Here is a 21668-nt window from a genome sequence, read left to right on the forward strand (position 1 = left end):
TGTCTGTGCTGTGGATCCCCCAGAAATAAATAAAAAATACGAGGGTGAACTCACATGCTGACAGGACGGACACTACCATCCCATTTTATAAAAAAGAAAAACACATTTGTGTGTGCACGCACATGTGTCTGAAGAAAGCAAAAGTTTTGGAGGGATCAATGTCAAATGGTTAACAATGATTACTTTGAGCAGAGGAGTAGGATTGTTGTTGGGGAGGGATTTAAGACTTTCACTCTATTGGGGTTAGTTAGTGTAGTGGTTAGGCTGGGTGAGGTGGCTCATGACTGTGATTCCAGTACTTTGGGAGGCCCAGGCGGGTGGATTGCCTGTGCTCAGGAGTTTGAGACCAGCCTGGGCAACATGGTGAAACCCTGACTCTACCAAAAAATACAAAAAATTAGCTGGGCATGGTGGCACGCAGCTGTGGTCCCAGCTTCTTGGGAGACTGAGGTAGGAGGATCACTTGAGCCTGGAAGGCAGAGGTTGCAGTAAGCCGAGATGGCACCACTGCACTCCAGCCTGGGTGACAGAGTGAGACTCCGTCTACATTTTTTTTTAAAAAAGAGCGCAGTCTATGAAGCAACACTATCAGGTTTTGAAAACCACCTCCATCATTTACTAGCTGAGAATCTCAGGTAAGTTACTTAATCTCTCATCACCTTTGATTTCTTCAGTAATAATAATAGTGTACAGCAATTAGAGCAGTGCCTAGCACACAAAATACTCTGTTAATGTTAGCTATTAAGTTAAAAATAAAGAATATTACTTTTGTAATTTTAGGAACAATAAAAAAAAAAGAAGAAAGCAAAGTCATTCAAAGCTTCTCCAAACAGGAGACATCATATTGATGTCTTGATGGTTGATATTTTGGTAACTGCCATTCTAGATCTCCCTGTGCATGCACCCACATATGCCTGTGCATGCGTGCACATATGCCCATGTTTGCATTAACTTTACATTAATTGCACCACAAGGACCTTAAGGGCATAGTATCTAATGGACATCCTTTTGTGTCTATTAGTATTAACATCATTCTGGGCCGGGCGCGGTGGCTCACGCCTGTAATCCCAGCACTTTGGGAGGCTGAGGAGGGCAGATCACGAGGTCAGGAGATCAAGACCATCCTGGCTAACACGGTGAAACCCCGTCTCTACAAAAAATACAAAACATTAGCTGGGCATGGTGGTAGGCGCCTGTAGTCCCAGCTACTTAGGAGACTGAGGCAGGAGAATGGCGTGAACCCAGGAGGCGGAGCTTGCAGTGAGCCGAGATCACACCAGTGCACTCCAGCCTGGGTGACAGAGTAAGACTCCGTCTCAAAAAAAAAAAAAAAAAAGAGAAAAAAACATCATTCTGAAGTGTTTCTAGTATTCCACTGTCTGAACGTACCATAATTGATAGCGACAGTTCTCAACTGGTGGACATTCAGATTATTTCTAATTATTCTTTATTATTAATTAAGGCTGGTCAGAACATCCTTAGTCCCTGCTCAATAATTTCTTTAGGATAAACTCTCAAAGTGGAATTGCTGTGTCTGCACATTTTTACATTTATAACAAACATTACCAAACTGTTTTCCAGAAAGCTGGTGTCAGTGCCCAGTGCCACCAGTGAGATCTTACATTTCCCTGAAGTCTCCCAGACTTCGGTATTTTCATTCTTTTTCATCTTTGTTCATTTGGTAATTGAAAAATTATCTCACATTTGCACTCTTCTGATTACTAGTGAGATTGAACATCTTTTCCTTCATCAGATTTCCTCTTCATGTAACTGTATATTTTGCATTATCAATGTTGAACACCTTTGTTCCATACATTTATTTGAGACAAGTTAACCAGGCACCTGGTGGGATCCTCAGGAATCAAATGGACACAGGATGGGGAGATCTGATTAGAGAAGGACTGGGAGGTGAAGACCTGAAACATGGGGGCTGGAGCCAGAGACCAAGCAGACAAGTTGTAGCTGACCTTTCGTGGAGAAATCTCTTTGGGAAATATCATTTAAATTATGCCAGATCCAAGACTATGTGATATCGAAAGTAAGATGTTTCTAAAAGGTATATTAACATAAGAGGTTACAAGGAACAGACCAAAGGATAAGTCCAAATTTTTTTTTGTTTTGTTTTGTTTTTTGAGACGGAGTTTCACTCTCATCACCCAGGCTAGAGTGCAGTGGTGCGATCTTGGCTCACTGCAACCTCTGCCTCCGCGGTTCAAGTGATTCTCCTGTCTCAGCCTCCTGAGCAGCTGGGATTACAGGCGCCTGCCACCAGGCCCGGCTATTTTTTTTTTTTTTTTTTTTTTTTTTTAGTAGAGATGGGGTTTCACCACATTGGTCAGGCTGGTCTCAAATTCCTGACCTTAGGTGATCCACCCGCCTCAGCCTCTCAAAATGCTGGGATTACAGGTATGAGCCACCGTGCCCGGCCAGTCCAAATGTTTTAGTTGAGAGGATGCTCAACTTTTCTTCCTGAGGACCAACTTCCTATTCAGATTGCCCTTTTTTTTTTTTTTTTTTTGCTCAAAAATGATACAAAAGATAAACTGAACTGTCACCCTCCTCCCAAAGACTCTTTTGCTACTCCATGGCCTTACCCATCCACCTAAAGGTGTGATGTGGCCCAGTGCACAGCCACTTCGGTGGGTTGCTCTCTTCACTGTCTCACAAACATCCTAGGCCAAATAGTCTCAGGCAGCTCTCTCCCCCGACATCCCATTCTTCAGTCTTCTGCTCATACAAATGCAACTCCACCTGAAGGAGTGATAAGAGCAATGCTCCCTCTTTGAAACATCCTCTACTAACTCCAGATAGCAAAGACATGCAGTCCTCTCCACCTCTCAAGACTTCAACTATTTGTACTGTGTCAGGCATACACCAAACATTAACCCCATACACACACAGACAAGGGCGGTAACCCATATGAGAACAGCATGCAGAAACACTAAATTACTTGTCTCCAGTTTTAAGCCAATGCCAGAATTAGACTCTGCTACCAGAATCCAGAAAATTTAATTTAAGAAATTGCAGAATATGAGATCACTTAACTAGGGACACCTCTCTAGTCCCCTCTATAACTATTTTGGGAATCCAGATGTTGCACCATTAAGCCTTCCACCTGGAACTTAATTTTGTGTTTTCAATGGCTACAGCTAGAAATTTAGCTCACTTTCACCTTGAATGGAAAAGGAAACATGGAGGACCAAAGATCCATAGCAGTGGTTTTCAACCTTGGCTGTCCATTAGAATAACTTGGAGAGATTTATAAAAATACCAATGCCTGGATGGTTAGCCCGCCAGGAGGGTGACCCCGCCATGGAAACTCCCAGGTTATTTGACTGCACCCTGTGGGTTCAGGAGCCCCTGTTCTGTAGGCACATAGGATGGTGTGACATAGGGGATAGTTCAACTTATATGGGGTCCCAACGCAGCAAACATAGCTCACATAGGTCTGATTCTCATTATACAGCAGGACACGGCCTCTTTCCCTTAGAATGGCTCCAAGAACACCAGCTGAAAGGGTCTCCTTTCTAGCATGGTCATGCCATGCTTTAGTTTCTCCAATTTTATAATGAAAGTTCATTTACAGTACATACTTTACTACACCAGTGTGTCTCAAACTAATGTGCATGGGGATCTTGTCAAAATGCAGATCCTCATTCCGCAGGTCTGGAATAAGGTCAAAGATTCTACATTTCTAATAAGCTCCCAGGTGTGGTCATGCTGCTGGTCTGCAGATCACCTCTGAGATCATGCAGAATGTCCTATTTCCTCTCTGTTTTCCACTGCCCAGCGAGAGTGCCCCTTCCTCCACAAAGCCTCTGCCAGTTATTCTGCTTATTTCTCCTATAACACCCTAGGACGGTTCTCAACATGAAGCACTTTAGGAACCACTGTTCTAGGACAGTGATACTTAAGCTTGGTTGCATATAGGAATACCCTAGATGCCTTTAAAATCTTCATGTCTCAGTCATATCCTAGACCAGTTGACATCAGAATAAAAACAGATGGGATCCAGGCAACTCTGTGCTCCAGACTATTCTAGGTAAAGTTTATAACTTCTTAGGCGCAGAGCCTAAAATAATTAACGAATTAATTCAGGCTCAGTGCCTAAATTAATAATTAATTGTAGCCAATCATGTTTTATGATTGCTTTGGTATATAACAAATGCCAAATATACATTAAGCTTTTTGAAGACAGGTGCCATTGCTTCCTCTCTGGTGTCCCCTTATGGTCTCCTGCCCAGATCAACCGCATTAAATGCTTGCTCCCTCCTGCTTGAGGGTAACAAGACCTCACTGACCACTGTGGGTGAGATCTCGCTATGAGGAAGTGACTAGGAAAAAAAAGCTTAAAACCCATTTTGTTTAAGTATATTTAAAAATACTCAGAAGCTGGGCATGGTGGCTCACACTTGTAATCCCAGCGCTTTGGGAGGCTGAGGTGGGAGTATTGCTTGAGACCTACCTGGGAAACAAAGCAAGACTCCATTATACAAAAAATAAAATAATTAGCCAGGTGTGTGGCATATGCCTGTAGTCCCAGCTACTCAGGAGGCTGAGGTAGGAGGATTAAGTACAGGAGTTTGAGGCTGCAGTGAACTGTGATTGCACCACTGCAATGAAGCTTAAGGGAAGTGACATAGAAAGACTCTGTATCTAAAAAGAAAGAAAGAGGCCCTTATCTTTTAGAGACATAGTGAAATATTTACAGATGGAATGATGTGGTGTCTGGGATTTGTGTCAACCTGATCTAGCGTGTGTGTCTGGGGTAGTAGGTTGGGGACAGAGAAACAAGATTTGCTGTGAGTTAGCTGTTCACTGTTGAAGCTAGGTGATGGGCAGGTGGGGGTTCATTCTGCTATATACTACTTTTGTATAAATTTGAATTTTCCATAATAAAATCCTTAAACATTCTCCAGAATGAATAAAGGAATGGCCTCTGTAAAAAGCCTCTGGTCAAAGCCAAGTTTAAAAACTTGTGGAAGATGGATAATAAGGTTCATGTGTAATCCCAAACAACTCATTGCAAAGTGAACTTTATACCATGGCTGGTTTCAAAAAGTGGGGAATTAGAGTTGGGGAAGCAGGTCAAGTGGAAAGAAAATCTCCACGTTCTCCTTCATTATCCAGCAAAGCTTTAACTTTTAGGGATTTTGCCCAAGCCTGGGTGTAGACTCCCAACTCTGCATGCCGGGGTGGGCACCAGGTGCCCCCCTCCTGACTGCAATGGAGCTAAAAGGAACCTTGAAATGTCACTTGTCACAGAAAGCAGCTCTCTGTCACACAAAGCAGGGCCAGAACTGAGGCTTTTTCTGTGACTAGTAACTCGGTCAGAGATATGATTAGAGGATATTGCTGTTCTATTAATAACAAGAGCAGGAGAAAGCATCATGAGGCTAGCTACCAGGTACAGCCAAGGCTTCCAATGCTCAAATCACAGGATGGGAGAAGAGGAGGCTCTCCTTCAAGAAGGATCTGGAAAGGGTTGAAAACCAAGAGACCTGAATTCTAGTTCTCTCCTCAGATGGAAACTTCATAACTCCCACTGATCCTGCTGGGCTAGAGTAAATATCAGCAGTTTTCAATGGCTGCATTAGGATCATCTGGGAGCTTTTTACAAATTCTAAAACCCAGGCTGAATCTCAGACTAATTACGTCAACCTCAGCGGACTGAGAATCAGACATCAATATTTTTTAAAAGGAAGACACAGATCCTTGAGATGATAAAACAACAGGCTGCCCATTATGTGTGGTTAGATAAGACTAAAATCTGGAGGATATACATAAACATTGTGATTGAAGAGAAGCTTCTATCTATGCTTATTTTGAATATCATTATAATTAAATTGTGTCCTGGTTAGTTTGTTTGCAAAATCCCCCTTAGGACATTCTAATTTAAAAAATGTAATCTCCCAATGCAAGTAACCTTTAATGCTAAGGCTATGTTGCCTCTAAACATTTGTTTTAATAATTATATTGGTGTGAATTTGTTTCTTACGAGAAGTCTACTCAATTAAAATTTGTAAACTATATATCCACACTGTGGTCACTCTATCTATGTGGCCTCACCAACTTTATTCTGTAACTCTCCCACCCCGCCCAATTACCCAAAAGCTTGACTTCTGTGTATTAGTTACAAAGCATCAAGACATGTTTGAGCTTTCTGCCTAAACCCTGTGTGTAATACATTTTGTGACTCCAACAAATTCATTTCTTAAAAGAAAGAAATGTAAGTTTTTCTTCATTATCCAGCAAAGCTTTTTAACTTCATATGAATCATATCAGGATACTGAATTTCCCAACAGAAACTGAAGACCAGTATTAATTCACTTACAAGCCCATTAAGAATTTTCCTAGAGATGTCTGAGGAATCATCAGATACTCCCCTGGTTCAGTCTTTGACAGAGGCACTAAGAAATGATCTGTGGAAGGAAGATTTTTCAAAAGGGGAACACCTGAGGCCGGGCCTGGTGGCTCACGCCTATAATCCCAGCACTTTGGGAGGCCGAGGCAGGAAGATCCCTTGAGGTCAGGAGTTTTGAGAACAGCCTGGCCAACATGGTAAAATCCTGTCTCTACTAAAAAAACAAAGATTAGCTGGGCGTGGTTGCGCATGCCTGTAATCCCAGCTACTCCCAGCCAAGCACTATGCTAAGCACTTAACATGTATTATCTCATCTAATCCTTAAATCTATCTCACGAGGTAGGTCTGTGACTATTCTCATTGTACAGGTGAGGAGACTGAGACCCTTAAAGGATGAGGAGCCTGCCCAAGGTTGCTGAGGCAGGAGAATCACTTGAGCCCAGGAGGCGGAGGTTGCAGTGAACTGAGATGGCACCACTGCACTCTAGCCTGGGCGACAGAGCAAGACTCCATCTCAAAAAAATGGGAGGAATACCGAAGCAAATTCTGGCCCACTCTTACAATTTATTTGGCCAATTCATGCTACATAAAATCACGTGCGTGAAAATATGTATGTGAGATAGTATAACAAGTTGTTTCTACAGCTGATTATGACTTCACATACCAAGTATATGTTAATAAACCAAACTTGGCAGTAAATTTGAAAGATTATAAAGTATAAAAGATTGAGTGGGCAGGCATGGGTCAAGGGTCAGCACACATATGGAGAAGTTCAGAAGGTACCAGAAGGGGCTGATGAGCACCAGAAAGGCCTCACAGGCCTCTTGGGGCACCCGCCCCAGTCCAGGCTCAGAAATTGGATCTTTTTAGTGTCCCAAAGATGACTAAGTCCAGTGACACTGTCTAATGCTAACTAAGATCACGAAGGCTGATGCATAAACCTGAGGGCCAATTTATTTAATTTACAGTGAGATTTACAATCATTACAGGGGTTTGTTATGCTCATCCGCTAGCCTTTGCATTCTCTTACGGGCAGATATACAGGGTAAGCCAAATTATCACCAAAAAGTTGCTGAATATAGAATCAGAATGAGTTAATCATTAGTTAAGTGAGTCCAGTGTTTAATAGACCCAGGATGATCTTTCATCTCTACACATGAGATATGTCTGGAACTGGGATCAGATAGATAGGGCTTTCTGTCTTAGATTGTTCTGTAATGAACCCCACTTCCTCCCATGGCTGACTGATTCCCTCTGAATGAAAGTCTTTCCTTTTGGTGGCCTGGGAACCTCTGCTGAGGGCCTTTGGTGATGCGGTGCAGTTTGGGCATTACAGGAGAACCACTCCTTCCCAGACAGTGATGAACTGCAGTGGCACAGCTGGTGGTGATGGGGCAGAGGTGTGGCATTCCAGGGAGCTGTGGTGAATGAAATGGGGGTGGCCTCTGCTCCCAAGCTCATGCATTTGGTGAAGGGTCCATCCTCCTGCACACCATGTCCTCATTCAGGTTGAAGGGGAGCCCACAGCCAAGTGAATGCCATCAGACAAAGTTACTGACAAATTCTGAACAGGCTCCTTCAGGGAGAGGCTTGTGGAGGCAAAAGCTGTGTGAGGACCACTTGTATGTGTATCCAGGAAGTCCCTGTAATTGCTCCAAGGGACTGTCATCTACACAGTTGTCTGCCTCCCTCAGAGTCTGCTGGTACCTCCCTTCACTGCCTCTTCCACCTCTGCTATTCTAGGCCAAGTTCAAACGCCACCTCTCCCATAACAATGCCTTCCCAAGGGCCCAGGCTGAGGAGACCTCTCGTTCCTCTGACTCCCATCACACTTTTTATCATTTATCAAATAACACTTCCTAATCATGACAAGAGCTAAAGCTTACTGAGCACTTTCTACGTGCCAGGCACTATGCTAAACACTTAACATGTATTATCTCATTTAATCCTTAAATCTATCTCATGAGGTAGGTCTGTGACTATTCATTGTACAGGTGAGGAGACTGAGACCCTTAGAGGATGAGGAGCCTGCCCAAGGTCATGCAGCTTATAAGAGACAGGATTTGGAGGCATGTCTTTAGATTCTAGAGCCTGTTCTCACCACTTTGCACATACTACCCTGAGTTTTAGTTATCTGTGTGTATGAGCACATGCCTGCTTTATACCAGATTGGGGTTGAAATATCATGCCCCATGGGCTCCAAGCACCCCACTCCAAGTAGCCTGTTTTTGTGTGGCCAGCTAGCTAAGCACGGTTTTTATATATTTTAAGCACTGTAAAGAAGGAGAAAGAGGAGGCAGAGGAGAGAAAGAAGAGAAGGAGAGAAAAAGTGAAGAAGAGGAGGGGGAAGAGGAGAGGAAATAAAAGGGTGGGAGAAGAGATCATTTGTGCACAAAAGCTGAAAATATTTTCTAGCCATTAACAGAACATGTTTGCTGATATCTGTACTAGATCATAGGCACTTTAAGAACAGATTCATATTTTATTCATTGTAATTCTCCCACAGGACCTAACACAACATCCCCTCAACTATTTTTGGAATGAAAGAAGAGAGGTATGGATAAAACAACCTCTCCAAAGTTCTCCTAGACTCAGAGGTTAGAGCTTCCACCTTTCCACTGCTCTAGGGATTGATGTAGTGCTGCAGTGACATCTGCGGATCTCCATGGACAGAGATAGGGTGTGGTCTCGCTCTCCTTCAAGAGGAGGATGAGTTTGTAAAATCGCACCACCTATACTCTCATAGGCAACTTGAAGAATTCTGAAGTTCTGGTTGGTATTAGAGGCAGAACTGTGGCCAAAGGATTGCTTACATTAAGTGCATATCTTCATTACTACAGATGTATGAAAGACATATTTGGGGTGTCTGCTCTGCCTGTCTTCAATGGGGATGTGCTCTCTAGGATATAGCAAGGCCTCCCATACCTCCTCATACCTCTGATCTGGGTCCCAGTGATAGGGCAACCAAAGTTGGAAAGATCAGATTCTCCATGAAGAATGTGGAATTGCTGTGGGATGGTCCCTTGAGTAGGGTGGATGTGAACATGGAAGCTGAGGATTGGCCAGAGGCAGGGACAAGCAGAAGAAGCTGGTTGCAAAAGAGTAAAGGAGATGCCCTGAGAGAAGCAGAGACCAGAAGCAGAGAGAAAGAGGACAGGCCAGCTTCCCAGGCCCAGCCCTTGAGAGATCATGCCCCAGGAGACTATGAAGTCACCCCAGTGTCCCAGTGATGCTCCCTCCATTTGTATGAGTTAGCCTGAGTGGGTTTCTGTTACCTGTAGCCCCAAACCTCCTGATGATGACAGTGGCATTTCTCTCCCCTTGGGCATCGCACACAGTCCCTGACAGTTCACTTAAGATTAGGCTGTGGGAGCCAGAGATGGAGATGCTGGGTGGGGGCTCTTGACTCTAGTATAAAGTACTGCTGCTGGCCAGGAGCAGTGGTTCATGCCTGTAATCCCAGCACTTTGGGAGGCTGAGGCAGGTGGATCACCTGAAACCAGGAGTTTGAGACCAGTCTGGCAACATGGTGAGACCCTATCTCTACTAAAAATGCAAAAATTAGTTGGGTGTGGTGGCGGGCACCTGTAATCCCAGCTACTTGGAAGGCTGAGGCAGGAGAATTGCTGGAACCCAGGAGGCGGAGGTTGCAGTGAGCTGAGATTGTGCCACTGCACTCCAGCGTGGGTGACAGAGTGAGACTCTGTCTCAAAAATTGAAAAATAAATAAATAAACAAAGTACTGTTGCCAAAAGGTTTTTAGGCAGGACTCTTCCTTTGGCATCTCTGGAGTCTGATGGCTGTGATCCTAACAAGACAGGAGATAAAACCACCAAAATCAACGTGTAGACCTTGTTTTGATTATAAGTTGTATAAACCAACAGAAATAAGATATTTTTGAGACAGTAAGAGAAATTGAATCTAGACTAGATAAACAATTATAATAAGGAATTTTTCTCAATTTTATTAGGAGATATAATGGCATTGTTGTGTTTACAATGAAGTCTAATTCATAAAGATGTGTACTGAAATATTTACAACATTTGGGATTGCCTTTAAAATACCCCAGCAAAAGCAAACAACAACAAAAAATCCCTAAAAGCAAACAAAAAAAGTGGTGGATATAGATAAATATGAATCTTTGATGAAGCTGGGTGATGGGAACCATTCTCTACTTTTTGTGTTTGAAATTTTTCATAATAAAAAGTTTAAATATATATTTGGATATATAAAACATATATATGAATAGGTAAATCAAGTAGGGGTTTTGACATGAAGGTGGTCTGATGGTGGGGTTATTCCCCTCCTGACAGCTGCAACTGAGAGAGCTATCCAGGGATGCCTTTGGTTGGGGGAGGTGTTTACTCCTGCAGACCACCTCCAAGGGTTCTGAAGAGCTGCCAGCCAGTTCTGCCCTATCTGGGAAGACCTCCCTGAGTGTTCCAGTCCCTCCCATCTCTCCTCACTTAATTAGCCTTCCAATCTCACTCACTGGCCAACTAATCTGATCGTACTATCCTGGGTCAACCACGTGATGGCCTTGTGTCACTGCCTGGCTGTCCCTGTGGGTGTGGACTTGTGCTTCCCCTGTCCAATTGCAGGACTTTGAAGGTCTCTCATGCAGCTCTGCCCTGGGCTGTGCTAACTGTAAGTTATCCTAAGTCCCTGAGGGATGAAAGCCCCTAGCATAACCCTCATTCTGTGTTTACACTGCCAGTTGTGAGAGCACTGGATGGAACCCAGGGCTTCTGAGACTTCAGGAAACATTTTACCTGCAGCTTGATCCAGGTTCTGATTCATATAAAAATCCCTTTTTCCTACTTCACCAACATAAGCCTCAAGTTTCAGTTTGGACTAGCATAGAGAGAGGGAAGGACCAAGTTAGATACTGGACATAAAAGCAGCTTGATAATGACAAAGAGTATAATTATTCAGAACAGTAGATCAGCAGAAGGTGGAAGTCAAACAACCTTAAAAAACTTCATCTGACCACAAATCTCCATGTGTGACTCCACTGCAATAAAACAAGAGAGCGATGACTGCTAACCTGGAGCTGCTTGTCTGGCTCGTGTATACCAGCCATCTGCAGCTCCTACAATCGCTTTTCCACCCCACCTGTCTCCTCAAACCAGAGACAGGCCTGGAATTCCCTCAACTCCCTGCTAGAAGCCCCTCCACCTGTGCCCAGGGCCGCCTTGCTCCATCCAGCAGCCTCCCTCAGCTTCTTTTCCCTTTAAATCACTCTCTTTCCCCTGGACCCTTCTTGTAAGCCTACAATATGCTCATATTTCACTGACCCTCAAAACCAAAAGGATCTCCCTTGGCCCATGTTCCCCTTAAGACACTTCTTTCACTCCTGCCCTTCATGGATAAGCATCTTGGAAGAACTGTCAAGTCAGTTTTTTACTTTTAACTCTTCTCAATTTACTGCCCTCTGGCTTCTGCCCTACCCCTTCTCAGACTGCGGGAGTGGGTCCATCCTGCGGATGCACTTCAGTTCTTGTGGTACTTGTTATCCCCTCCCTCCAACTTGAATGTCTCTCTGCCCTCGGTTTCCAGGACGAAGCCCTCCTCCGATTCCCCTCCTAACCTCCTGGTTGCCCCTTCTCAGTCTCTTTTGTGGGTTCCTCTTCATCTGCCCATCCTGCAAATACTGAAGTTCCTGGGGACTGTTCTGGGCTCTCTTCTCACTTCACAGACCTCAGGGGCAACCTTATCCTTTTCTGTGGGCTTGATTTCCACCTAGATGCTGATGCCTCACACATTTATGCTTCTCTACTGAACTCCAGACACAGTGGCCACATGATGATCTCTGGACATCTCCACTTGGAGTTTCTTCAAATAGAACCTATCCAAAATGGAACTCATTATCAACTGCCCCCAAAACAAAACAAAAAATATCCAATGTAATAAAACTTTACTACTACATTTATGTTTCCTAAGCTGCTACCATGAGGTACCCACTAGCTTAAGTGGGAATTCTGGGTGCCTCCCTGACTATCTGCCCCCATGTGCCATCTGTTGTCAAGTCCTGTCAATTCTACCTTTTAAATTTTGTCTCAATCTACCCCTTCTCTCTATCCCCACTGCCAGCACCTCTCCCTTGGACCAGCCTCCTAACTGGCCAAGTCTTGCCCCTTTTTATCCATTCTCCACACTAAAGCCAGATGATCTCTCTTAAGGATATGCATGATTCTGTCCTTTTCCCACCTAGAACCTTTCAGTGGTCTTCTGAAGCTCTCAGCACCAAGTTCAAACACTATAACATGGCCGGCATAGAATCTGCATCATCAGCCCTGCCATTCCCAGCCTCTTGCTCTACAGTCCAGCCACAGGGAACCTGTGCCTGTTCCTCTATGTGTCTGTTTTTCCGATTCCAGGGCCCTCTCCCCCCTTCCCTACCCTCTCCTGGCTAACTCTGACCCATCCTTCAGGTCTCAATGTGAACATCTCTTCCTCCTAGAAGCCTTCCTGGACCCCTCCTGCCTGGATTAGATGCTCCTATGCTTGGCTTTCACAGTGCCCCCATTACCAAATGCCCCCTTATTTGCCTCTATGTCCAACTGGACTGAGAGCCCAAGAGAGCAGGGGCAGGATCTACCATGTTCCATTTTTATATCTCTAGCAGGCTCAGGGCTTGCAGATAATAAATATTAATTGAATGAATGAACCAAGTTCATTCATTGTTGATTTCTGCATTTGGAGCTCTCAGCTTCCTACTCTCCTTTAAATTGGGTGGGCAGCTCTGGCTCCACTGGAAGGTTGATTCCAGATGGGTGGTGAAACCAGAAGTCTGGGGATGCCTACTGCCCCACACTAAGATGGGAAATGATGTTAAGAGGGCATTATACAGGATTTTTTTTTTTTTTTTTTTGAGACGGAGTTTCACTCTTGTTGCCCAGGCTGGAGTGCAATGGCACGATCTTGGCTCCCTGCAACCTCTGCCTCCCAGGTTCAAGCAATTCTCCTGACTCAGCTTCCTGAGTAGCTGGGATTACAAGCGCCCACCAGCATGCCTGGCTAATTTTTTGTAATTTTAGTAAAGATGGAGTTTCATCATATTGGCCAGGCTGGTCTTGAACTCCTGACCTCAGGTGATCCACCCGCTTCAGCCTCCCAATGCTGGGATTACAGCCACCATGCCTGGACTACAGAGGATCTTAATGAGGGTGATTTCAGGGTTGACACAGAAAGCTCGGCTTTCTCCATCCTGCATGGAGTGAGAAAGCATCCCTGCCTATGTGCATAGAACCATTCAAGGCTTTTGAAAACGTACTGATCTGGTCTGACCCAACAACTGACCCACTTCTCCTGCCCCTTCCTGGTCATTGCAGTAATGTTCTCAGAGCATGTGTCTCATAAGAATCTTCTGGCAAGTTCATGTTTGTGGTCTGCTCTGAGTTGAGACCAGAGGCAGCTTGGATTTGGAATTTGCTTTCATGGCTCTTGGGAGGTGCTAAGCTCTGGTTATTTCTGAGTAACCCCAAAGGGCCCTCTACACTTGGGTGGGCTCCAATTCAGGTCATTCTCCTTCCCAGCCCTCCACTTGCAGTCCGGCAGGGGTGGGCATGAGAGAGGATGGAATTCTGGGTAAATAGTTTGCTCACAGTCAGATGGTCACCCCCACCCAATCTGATCCAGCCCTTCCTGCAGGCAAGGTCATTATCAGCAAACAGCCAGCTGCATTTCCCTCATGTGAATGCTAGAGAGAGAGTTAATAAAAATCTATCTTATTAACAGCCTGACCTACCAGCATTGATCACATTAGAAATGACGCTGCACACACAGTCCCCATTATGTGCATGGCGCAAGGCTCAGCAGAGCTCAAAAAGCCATTTAAATCCCTCCAGGAGTGACTCCTCCAAGGGCCTGAAACATCCCCCAAACTAATAACTCCTGACAAAGCACCGCCAGGGAAAATTCCTTGCGGATTTGAGATTTTCACTTTGTTAATCTCCTAACTCAATAAAGCAAACACTCCCTGCAGCAAATTAAATACTTTTATTAAAGGGTCCCCTCCCCGATTCTCTCTGACATGGGTATTGTGGATCCATAACCCTCTTGGAGCCTGAGTGTCTGTGTGAGGGGCTATCCCCTACTCCCCATAATTTTCTCCTGTTACTCTAAGAAGGCCAGAATCCATTATGATTTGCTGATTCTTAGATTCTCGAAACATCTGACATCTCTAGCTTCCCTGAGTAGCTCCACTGGCCTGTCAACTGAGGAAACTGCTTTCTCTTTTTTTGTGGGGGTGACAGGCCTCAAATAGCTCTGACCCAGGCACCTCTAACCTTGTAGTTTGCCTGGAGGAGGACCCAGAAAAACTGATCAGGCCATGGTAGGCTTCTTGGCCAATGGTCAAACCCTTCTTCGGACTTCACTAGGGGCTTGCTGATCATACCTTGGACAGTTATCTGGAAACCAGATGGGGTTAGCTGTAGAGAGTAGAAGAGGGTGGAGCAGAAGTCAAGAAAGCTACTCTTCTCTCACATTTTCCTGTCCCCAAGCTGGCCTTCAAGCTACTCCTCTTTAGGATCTGCCTAGAATTGGGTTCGGCCACTTTAACTTCTAGTCATTACTTTCTTTTCACTGCTGGTTGGAGCCAGGCTATCCTGAGGTCCTGATGGCCCTTCTTCCAGGACCTCCTCAGGTGCCATCTTCAGAAAGCCTGCTTTGCAGGGAAACCCACCACTTTGCAGATGGCAACTGCCAGACCCCTTAATGTTTTAAGAGAAGACCCCTTCTAGAAACAGCCTCATGTACAGTTTCTCGGTTCCATCACTGGGTCTGGAGTGCAGAAGGCTTTGTGAATCCACACTCTGAGAGAATAGAGACAATGTGTTTTGCCTTTGGCAATAGTCAGGTCTCTGGGGGCCATAAGGCCCTCTTGGCAAGGGCTCCATGGGTGTGTGTGATAGGCCCTCGTGGAGGGTCTGGTCCTGGCAACCATGGCTAGGAGTTCTGGATGCAGATTCTGTCCAGGGTGTGGAGAAGGCAACCTCTCCTTCCTGGGCCTCTGAGAAGACCCTGCCCAGCTTTCCTCCTCTCTATTTGCCCACCCTGGGCAGGAGAGGCCCTCGTTCAGGGCAGGCAGTGGCTTCAGGCCCTGGCCCCTCAGAGGTGTTAAGATATAATAGCCCAGGGTGGGTCTTGGTCATTTGAAACGTCCCCCTTCCCTGTCAATCTTGGATAGGCATCCTGGGCTCTGCAGCTCTCCCCATGTATCTCTGACCCCAACAGAATTGCTTCCAGACCTATGTCCTCCCCTGGAAGTCAAAACAGTCACTGGAAGTTAGAGACAGAAAGAGAAAGGGCTGAGAAAATGATGAAGGGAAGACAAAGTCCATTATCCCTCAAGTGGGGAGTCAGAGAGACCTGGACTGGAATCTATATTCAGCTACCTACATGCTCTGAACCCTGGTGAGCTACTTGTTCCCCTTCACCTCAGTTTCTTATCTATAAAACAGGGATAATGAAAGTTTCGCCCACTCAGGGTCACTGTGCAACTTGTAAGAGACAAGCCTGTGAATCGATCAACACAGTAAGTGTTCAAAGAATGGGATCATAGGAAGAAATTCAATGGCTTCCACACAGGGACCAGGCCCAGCTGTGGGGCTGGGGATTTGTTCCTCTCTGAGGCCCACAGGGATTTATTTGCTAGTCCACCTAGTGGCCTTTCTTCCAGATACCCCTGCAGGGTACCTGGAGTGGGGAAAACTTGGAGTGTCCAAACCTGTGCCTTCTGGCTCTACACAGCAACTACCCAGGCTAGTGATGGAGATGAGCGAGGGAAGAACCCAGGCTGTGGTTGTGGACAGCTCAGGCTCTGGCTGTCACGGTGGGCCCCATGCAGAGACAGACCTGGGCATAGTTGAGTCCATGCACTCTCAACTTGGGCATAATTGCCCCCAAGGAGGCAAAAACTGGTTCTTGGAGGAGTGAAAATATTTTAGATATTACAATGGCTTGTGGTACTCTACAGCTACACTCGGCCTGACAAATCTTATTCCTTTTTTTTTTTTTTTTTTTTTGAGATAGAGTCTCACTCTGTTGCCCAAGTTGGGGTGCAATGGCACAATCATGGCTCACTGCAGCCTCAACTTCCCCTGGCTCAAGTGATCTCCCACCTCATCTTTTCGAGTAGCTGAGACTACAGGTGTGTGCCACCATGCCTACCTAATTTTCTATTTTGATTTTTTTTTTTTTGTAGAGACAAGGTCTTCCTATGTTGCCCAGGCTGATCTTGAACTCGTGGGCTCAAGCAATCTTCCTGTCTTGGCCTCTCAAAGTGTTGGGATTATAGGCATGAGCCACCGTGCCTAGCTCTTATTCTTTATTTCTAGTGAAAGAAATTAAATTTTAGTTTAATAAAGTTGATTTAAATCAAATTAAATTCTTCTCCTGGGGACAGAGTGGCATCATGTAAAGAAAGTGGAGAAACATCAGCACAGTCTGTCTTCCTGTCCGAAGGTCCCTCCTGCTGCCTCTTCCCATAGCTTTCCTTCCCCTTGGGCTCTTGGGAGCATTGGGCACTGCTGAACAGTCCAGTTAAGTCCCAAGGCCCCTTTGTCCCACGCACTGGGGATATGAGCAGTGCCAACCACTCTTAACCTGCCCTTCCCTTGCCTCCTGTGGCTTCTCCGTGCGGCTCCCCTCCAGCTTCTGTTCTCCCTATATATGGAGAGCTCTCTGTTCCCCATGCTTTGCTCCATGGCTCCAACTCTGCAGCCCCAAACTCTGCCAGTTCCCTTTTCTTCGGTGGCCCACTAGCCCTCTCCATTTGGATTTTTCCCACCATTCAGACTCGATGTGCCTGGCACACCTTCTCCTTCCTCCAGGAAGCCCTCACTGTCTACCCCAGCCTGCTTGGTACTTTCCCTTTTATAGCATTTAGCTTGAACCATTTTATATTAAAGAACGTCCTGGGTAAAAAAAGTGAGACCTCATTGCTACAAAAAATAAAAATAATTAGCTGGATGCAGTGGCATGTGCCCAAAGTACCAGCTACTTGGGAGGTTGAAGCAGGAAGATCGCTTGAGCCCAGGAGTTTGAGCCTGTGTGCAGTAAGCTATGATTACCCTACTGCACTGAAGCCTGGGTGACAGAATGAGACCCCATCTCTGGAAAAACGACGACGACGATGACAAGAATGCAGTTGACCCCTGAACAACGTGGGTTTTGAACTGCATGGGCCCACTTATACACAGGTTTTCTTCAACCAAATGGGGTCAAAAATACAGTATTCATGGGATGCAAAACCTGCATATATGGGCCAATGTTTCATATAGGCAGTTCCACAGGGCCAACTGGGAGACTTGAATATATGTGGATTTTGGCATCAGCAGGGGGTCCTGGAATCAGTGCCCTATGGATACGGAGGGACAATGGTATATGCTCTTGTATTACTCTCAGAGTTTCAAGGGTGACTGTTCAGTCTTCCCACTTGAACTTTAATTTCTTTGAGGATGAAGAGAAAGTCATAAGGTTCTGTTTGCTCCTTACTTCTGGACACCAAGGAAGGAAGGTGGGAAGGTCTTTGTGGACCAGGAAGCTCTCAAGGTACAAGGCGCCCCTTCCCTCTAGGAGGGTCAGGCAAGCCCAGGCTGTGCAAGACTGAAGTGCCCACCTGCCTCATGGGGCCCCACCTTACCTGGCTGACTCCTTCCACTCCATCTGGTCTCCATCATGCTGCAGAGTGTCCATCTCTGTGAAGAGGGTGGGGTTGGGAGCCTCATCTTCCTCCCCCAGGATGTCCTGGAGCTGCTCAGCAGCTGGGGACCCTGCAAAAGAGGGGCAGCAGGTCTGCTGAGTGTCCCATGGAAGGAAGGAGGACCACAAGGCCAGCAGAAATGGAGTAGGAGGCAAGCACAAGGGAAAAGCATTTTCTAATTCTGTAAAACTAAGTCCAGCTCCTGGGTGAAGCTGGACTCCTGTCACCATGAATCAGAGATGGGCGAGATACTCTTTAAGATAAAAGGATGAAAATATTTAGTCTGCATTCAGATCCTGGGTCTTGTAGCTGGCAGTGAAGAATGATGGGAAATGGTCGAAGCCAGGGCAGCAGCAAGAACCAGGAACAGAACTAAAGAGAGAAGTGAGAAGCACTCTGATCCAACTTCAGCTTACCACCAGAGGGGTTCTTCTTCCCGCCGGGCCCCAAACCAGCCAACTCCCAACACTGGTCTTGAAAAGGCAGTCAGCCATGCAAAAGGACAGCTTGCACACCCTTGTCCCATGTGGGCCCACTTTCTTCCTGGGCAAGGTGGCAGTCCATTTCCTGAGCCTCCAGCCTGCTTTCCAACTCCCCATTGGAAGTCACTTCCTGGGTGTCTCCCAGGTACCTCAAAACTCAACATCCCTCTCCCAAACACATTTCACCTGTGTTCTTTCTCTCTTTTTCTTTCTTTTCCTTCCTTCCTTCTCTTCATTTATCTCTCTCTCTTGTGAATGCCTACTATGTGCCAATCATTATTCTAGGTATTGGAAAATAAAGCTATGAAGAAGACCTATGTGTCCTTGCTCTCTTAAGCACGTGCTCTAGTGACAGAGACAGATAATAAACAAGTCAACAAATCTATAAATGACCATTTCAATAAGTTGTCTAAAATAAACAAAATGACCAGGGGACCTACAGTACATAGCATGGTCTCAAAAGGTCTCTCTGAGGAGGGGACACTGAAGCTGTGACTTGAAAAATGAGAACGAGCCACTCTGCAGATTTGGAGGAAGAGTGCTCTGCATGTTCCAGGCACCCTGTGGTGGAAAAGTGCTGGTGAGTGTGGTTTAGCACGTGAGCAAGGGATAGAGAGATGGCATGACGTCAAAGTGGTGACCAATGCTGTGACTAAAGGCATCCCTGCCCACCCCACTGCACAGGCTAGACACCTTAGAGTCATCCTTAACTCACCTCCTTTCCCCTCATCTTTACCCTCATATTGAAATTTTTAGGAACACAGTCCCTCCTCACTAACCCCACTGCCCTGTTCCGATGCAATCTCTCATTCACTGTCTCCTAGGCCTCATCAGGTCTTGCCTTCCTCCAGCTTCTTTCCTCAGTTCATCATTCCCTTCTGTTCTCACTTATTTCTTCATGGACCTCTACTCTTTTCTTCATCACATCCTCCATTCTTCCCCCTTTGACTTCCCAATAAAACTAGCCAGGCAATGCCCAGACAAGAATTCACTGGCCCAGTCTCCTCTGCAGATGTGTCTGAGGGCTTGGGTTGGGGGGTAGGTGGAGTGGGGATGGCAGCACGGAGTGGTAGTGTGGTGGAACCAAATGGACTTCCAATCCAGCCAGACAAGGGTGTGATTCTCGGGGCTGCCACTTATTCACGAGTGAACTCAGTTGAGTGAGCAGGACTGCTGGGAGGAATACATCAGGTAAGAGAATGAAATGCCTGACACAGGGCTTGGAAGGTAAGAGGTGCTTAGCCCCTCACCACCAACACCCACACCCAGGCCCATAAGACCCACTGTAAAGGTTTCCCCTCAGCAGGTCTCAAGTGCAGCAACCTTCCATGCATCCTTGTCAGCACCCTTCCTGTGTCCCTTGAGGCTGTCCCTAACCTTTGCTCCTCTCTTCAAGCTTCTTGATTCATCTTCCACCCCACTTCACCAAGAAAATAAAGGCCTCCAGGCACGAAATCCATCAACATCCTTTCTTCCAACCCCTCAACTCTTTCCAATCCTTATTTCATCATCTAGTCTTTCTTCAACCTGGATCTTCAACTTCCCTCTCTCCACCCTCTTTCTCTTAGCCTAGAAACAGCTCTTCCTACCCAAGACAGCCTCCCCGACCCTGCCTGTCTCCTTAGCTCTCCTGTTTGCTTTCTCCTTTCTTTTACCCACACTTCCTAAAGTAGTGGTCTGTGCTCATGGTCTCCATCTCCTCCTTGCCCAACCACTACCTGGCCTGCTGTGACTGGCGCAGCCCCCACCACGCTAAGGACATTGACAAAGGCAGAGGTTTCAAACTGACAGTTCAAAGGTGTGTTTAATTCAGGCCTCGCAGAGTATGAAAGTTTTTGGAAGTATTGCTAAAATAAAGAATTGTAAGATTTCATACAGAAATCCAGATCTCTGACTTTTCTTGAAAAGTCAGATGTTCTGATCACTGTGCCCACGATCCTGCTTGGCAACAATCCATGAGAGTTGATGATGGCGCCTTCTTAGGTAAGCATATACTTTTTAGTTTGCCACAGTCTCCACTACTTCTTACTAGTGTCCCATTAATCTCATTTATTGCCATGCACCCAAATTCACAACCCTTGCCCTCAGATCCCTCTTGTTATTTTAATTGTCAAACCAATAAGCTAATAAAATCAATCAAACCAACAGCACTGAGAAGCTATGGTCTGGCTTATCTCTCTGGAACTTCAGAGGTGATGATCGGTCCCTCTGAACTGAAATGTGACTTATGGCTCTTATAACAGGGCAGTTTCTTGATATTCTCCCTCTCTTTGAAGATTCTCTCTCAATATCTTCCCCTAGTTCCTCTTGCCCGGCTAACACTTAAATCTTGATCTTCCCCAGGATTCTGCTTCATCTTGTTCTCTCTTCTCTCTTCACACTCTTTCTGGGCTAGCTCATGTTATTTGTGGTGTCATTTTATAAATGAGGTCACCCTTGTGTCCAGGCAATACACCCATGTGTACTGAACATTCCAGCCAACAACTGGACTGCTCCTTCTGGGAGCTCGGCAGCCTTCTCAGGTCACCCTCAACATATTCAAAACAGCTCTGCCTCCCTTATTCCATCAACCCAGCCCTGCTCTCCTCTGTTTTGATTAATAGCACCTCTAGCCATCTACCTATCTAGACAATGCTAGACTCATTCTTGAAGCTCCTTTTTTTTTTACCATTCATGTCCAAATGGACACTAAGGTCTTTCATTTGCTTCATAAACATTATTTGGCTCTCTCCTTTTTTTCCAACCCATTGCCACCATCTTGGTTCTGGTTCTCATCATCTGCTCCTATCACTGCAATAGCCACTTACTGCTGCCATTGCCTTTGGTTGTCCCATTTAACCCCATTCCCTATGCAGCAGTAGAGTGTGCTTTTAAAACATTTCAGGCTGGGTGCGGTGGCTCACACCTGTAATCCCAGTACTTTGGGAGGCCGAGACGGGCAGATCACGAGGTCAGGAGATTGAGACCATCCTGGCTAACACGGTGAAACCCCGTCTCTACTAAAAATACAAAAAATTAGCTGGGCGTGGTGGTGGGCGCCTGTAGTCCCAGCTACTCGGGAGGCTGAAGCAGGAGAATGGCATGAACCCGGGAGGCAGAGTTTGCAGTAAGC

General features: G+C 45.8%; 1 protein-coding gene across 2 annotated transcripts in view; it reads right to left on the minus strand.

Annotated features, from left to right (window-relative positions):
- The window catches only part of SLC4A5 (solute carrier family 4 member 5), a 143093-nt gene that overhangs the window by 49216 nt on the left and 72209 nt on the right, over positions 1-21668 (minus strand). For both annotated transcript variants that reach the window (XM_073023088.1, XM_073023087.1), the window contains exon 7: positions 18015-18144. In XM_073023088.1, the coding sequence (XP_072879189.1) occupies positions 18015-18144 (130 nt within the window). The remainder of the gene's footprint in view (positions 1-18014; positions 18145-21668) is intronic.

The sequence above is a fragment of the Chlorocebus sabaeus genome, chromosome 14 (genome assembly GCF_047675955.1).
Source record: "Chlorocebus sabaeus isolate Y175 chromosome 14, mChlSab1.0.hap1, whole genome shotgun sequence".
In the NCBI taxonomy this organism is placed as follows: Eukaryota; Metazoa; Chordata; class Mammalia; order Primates; family Cercopithecidae; genus Chlorocebus; species Chlorocebus sabaeus.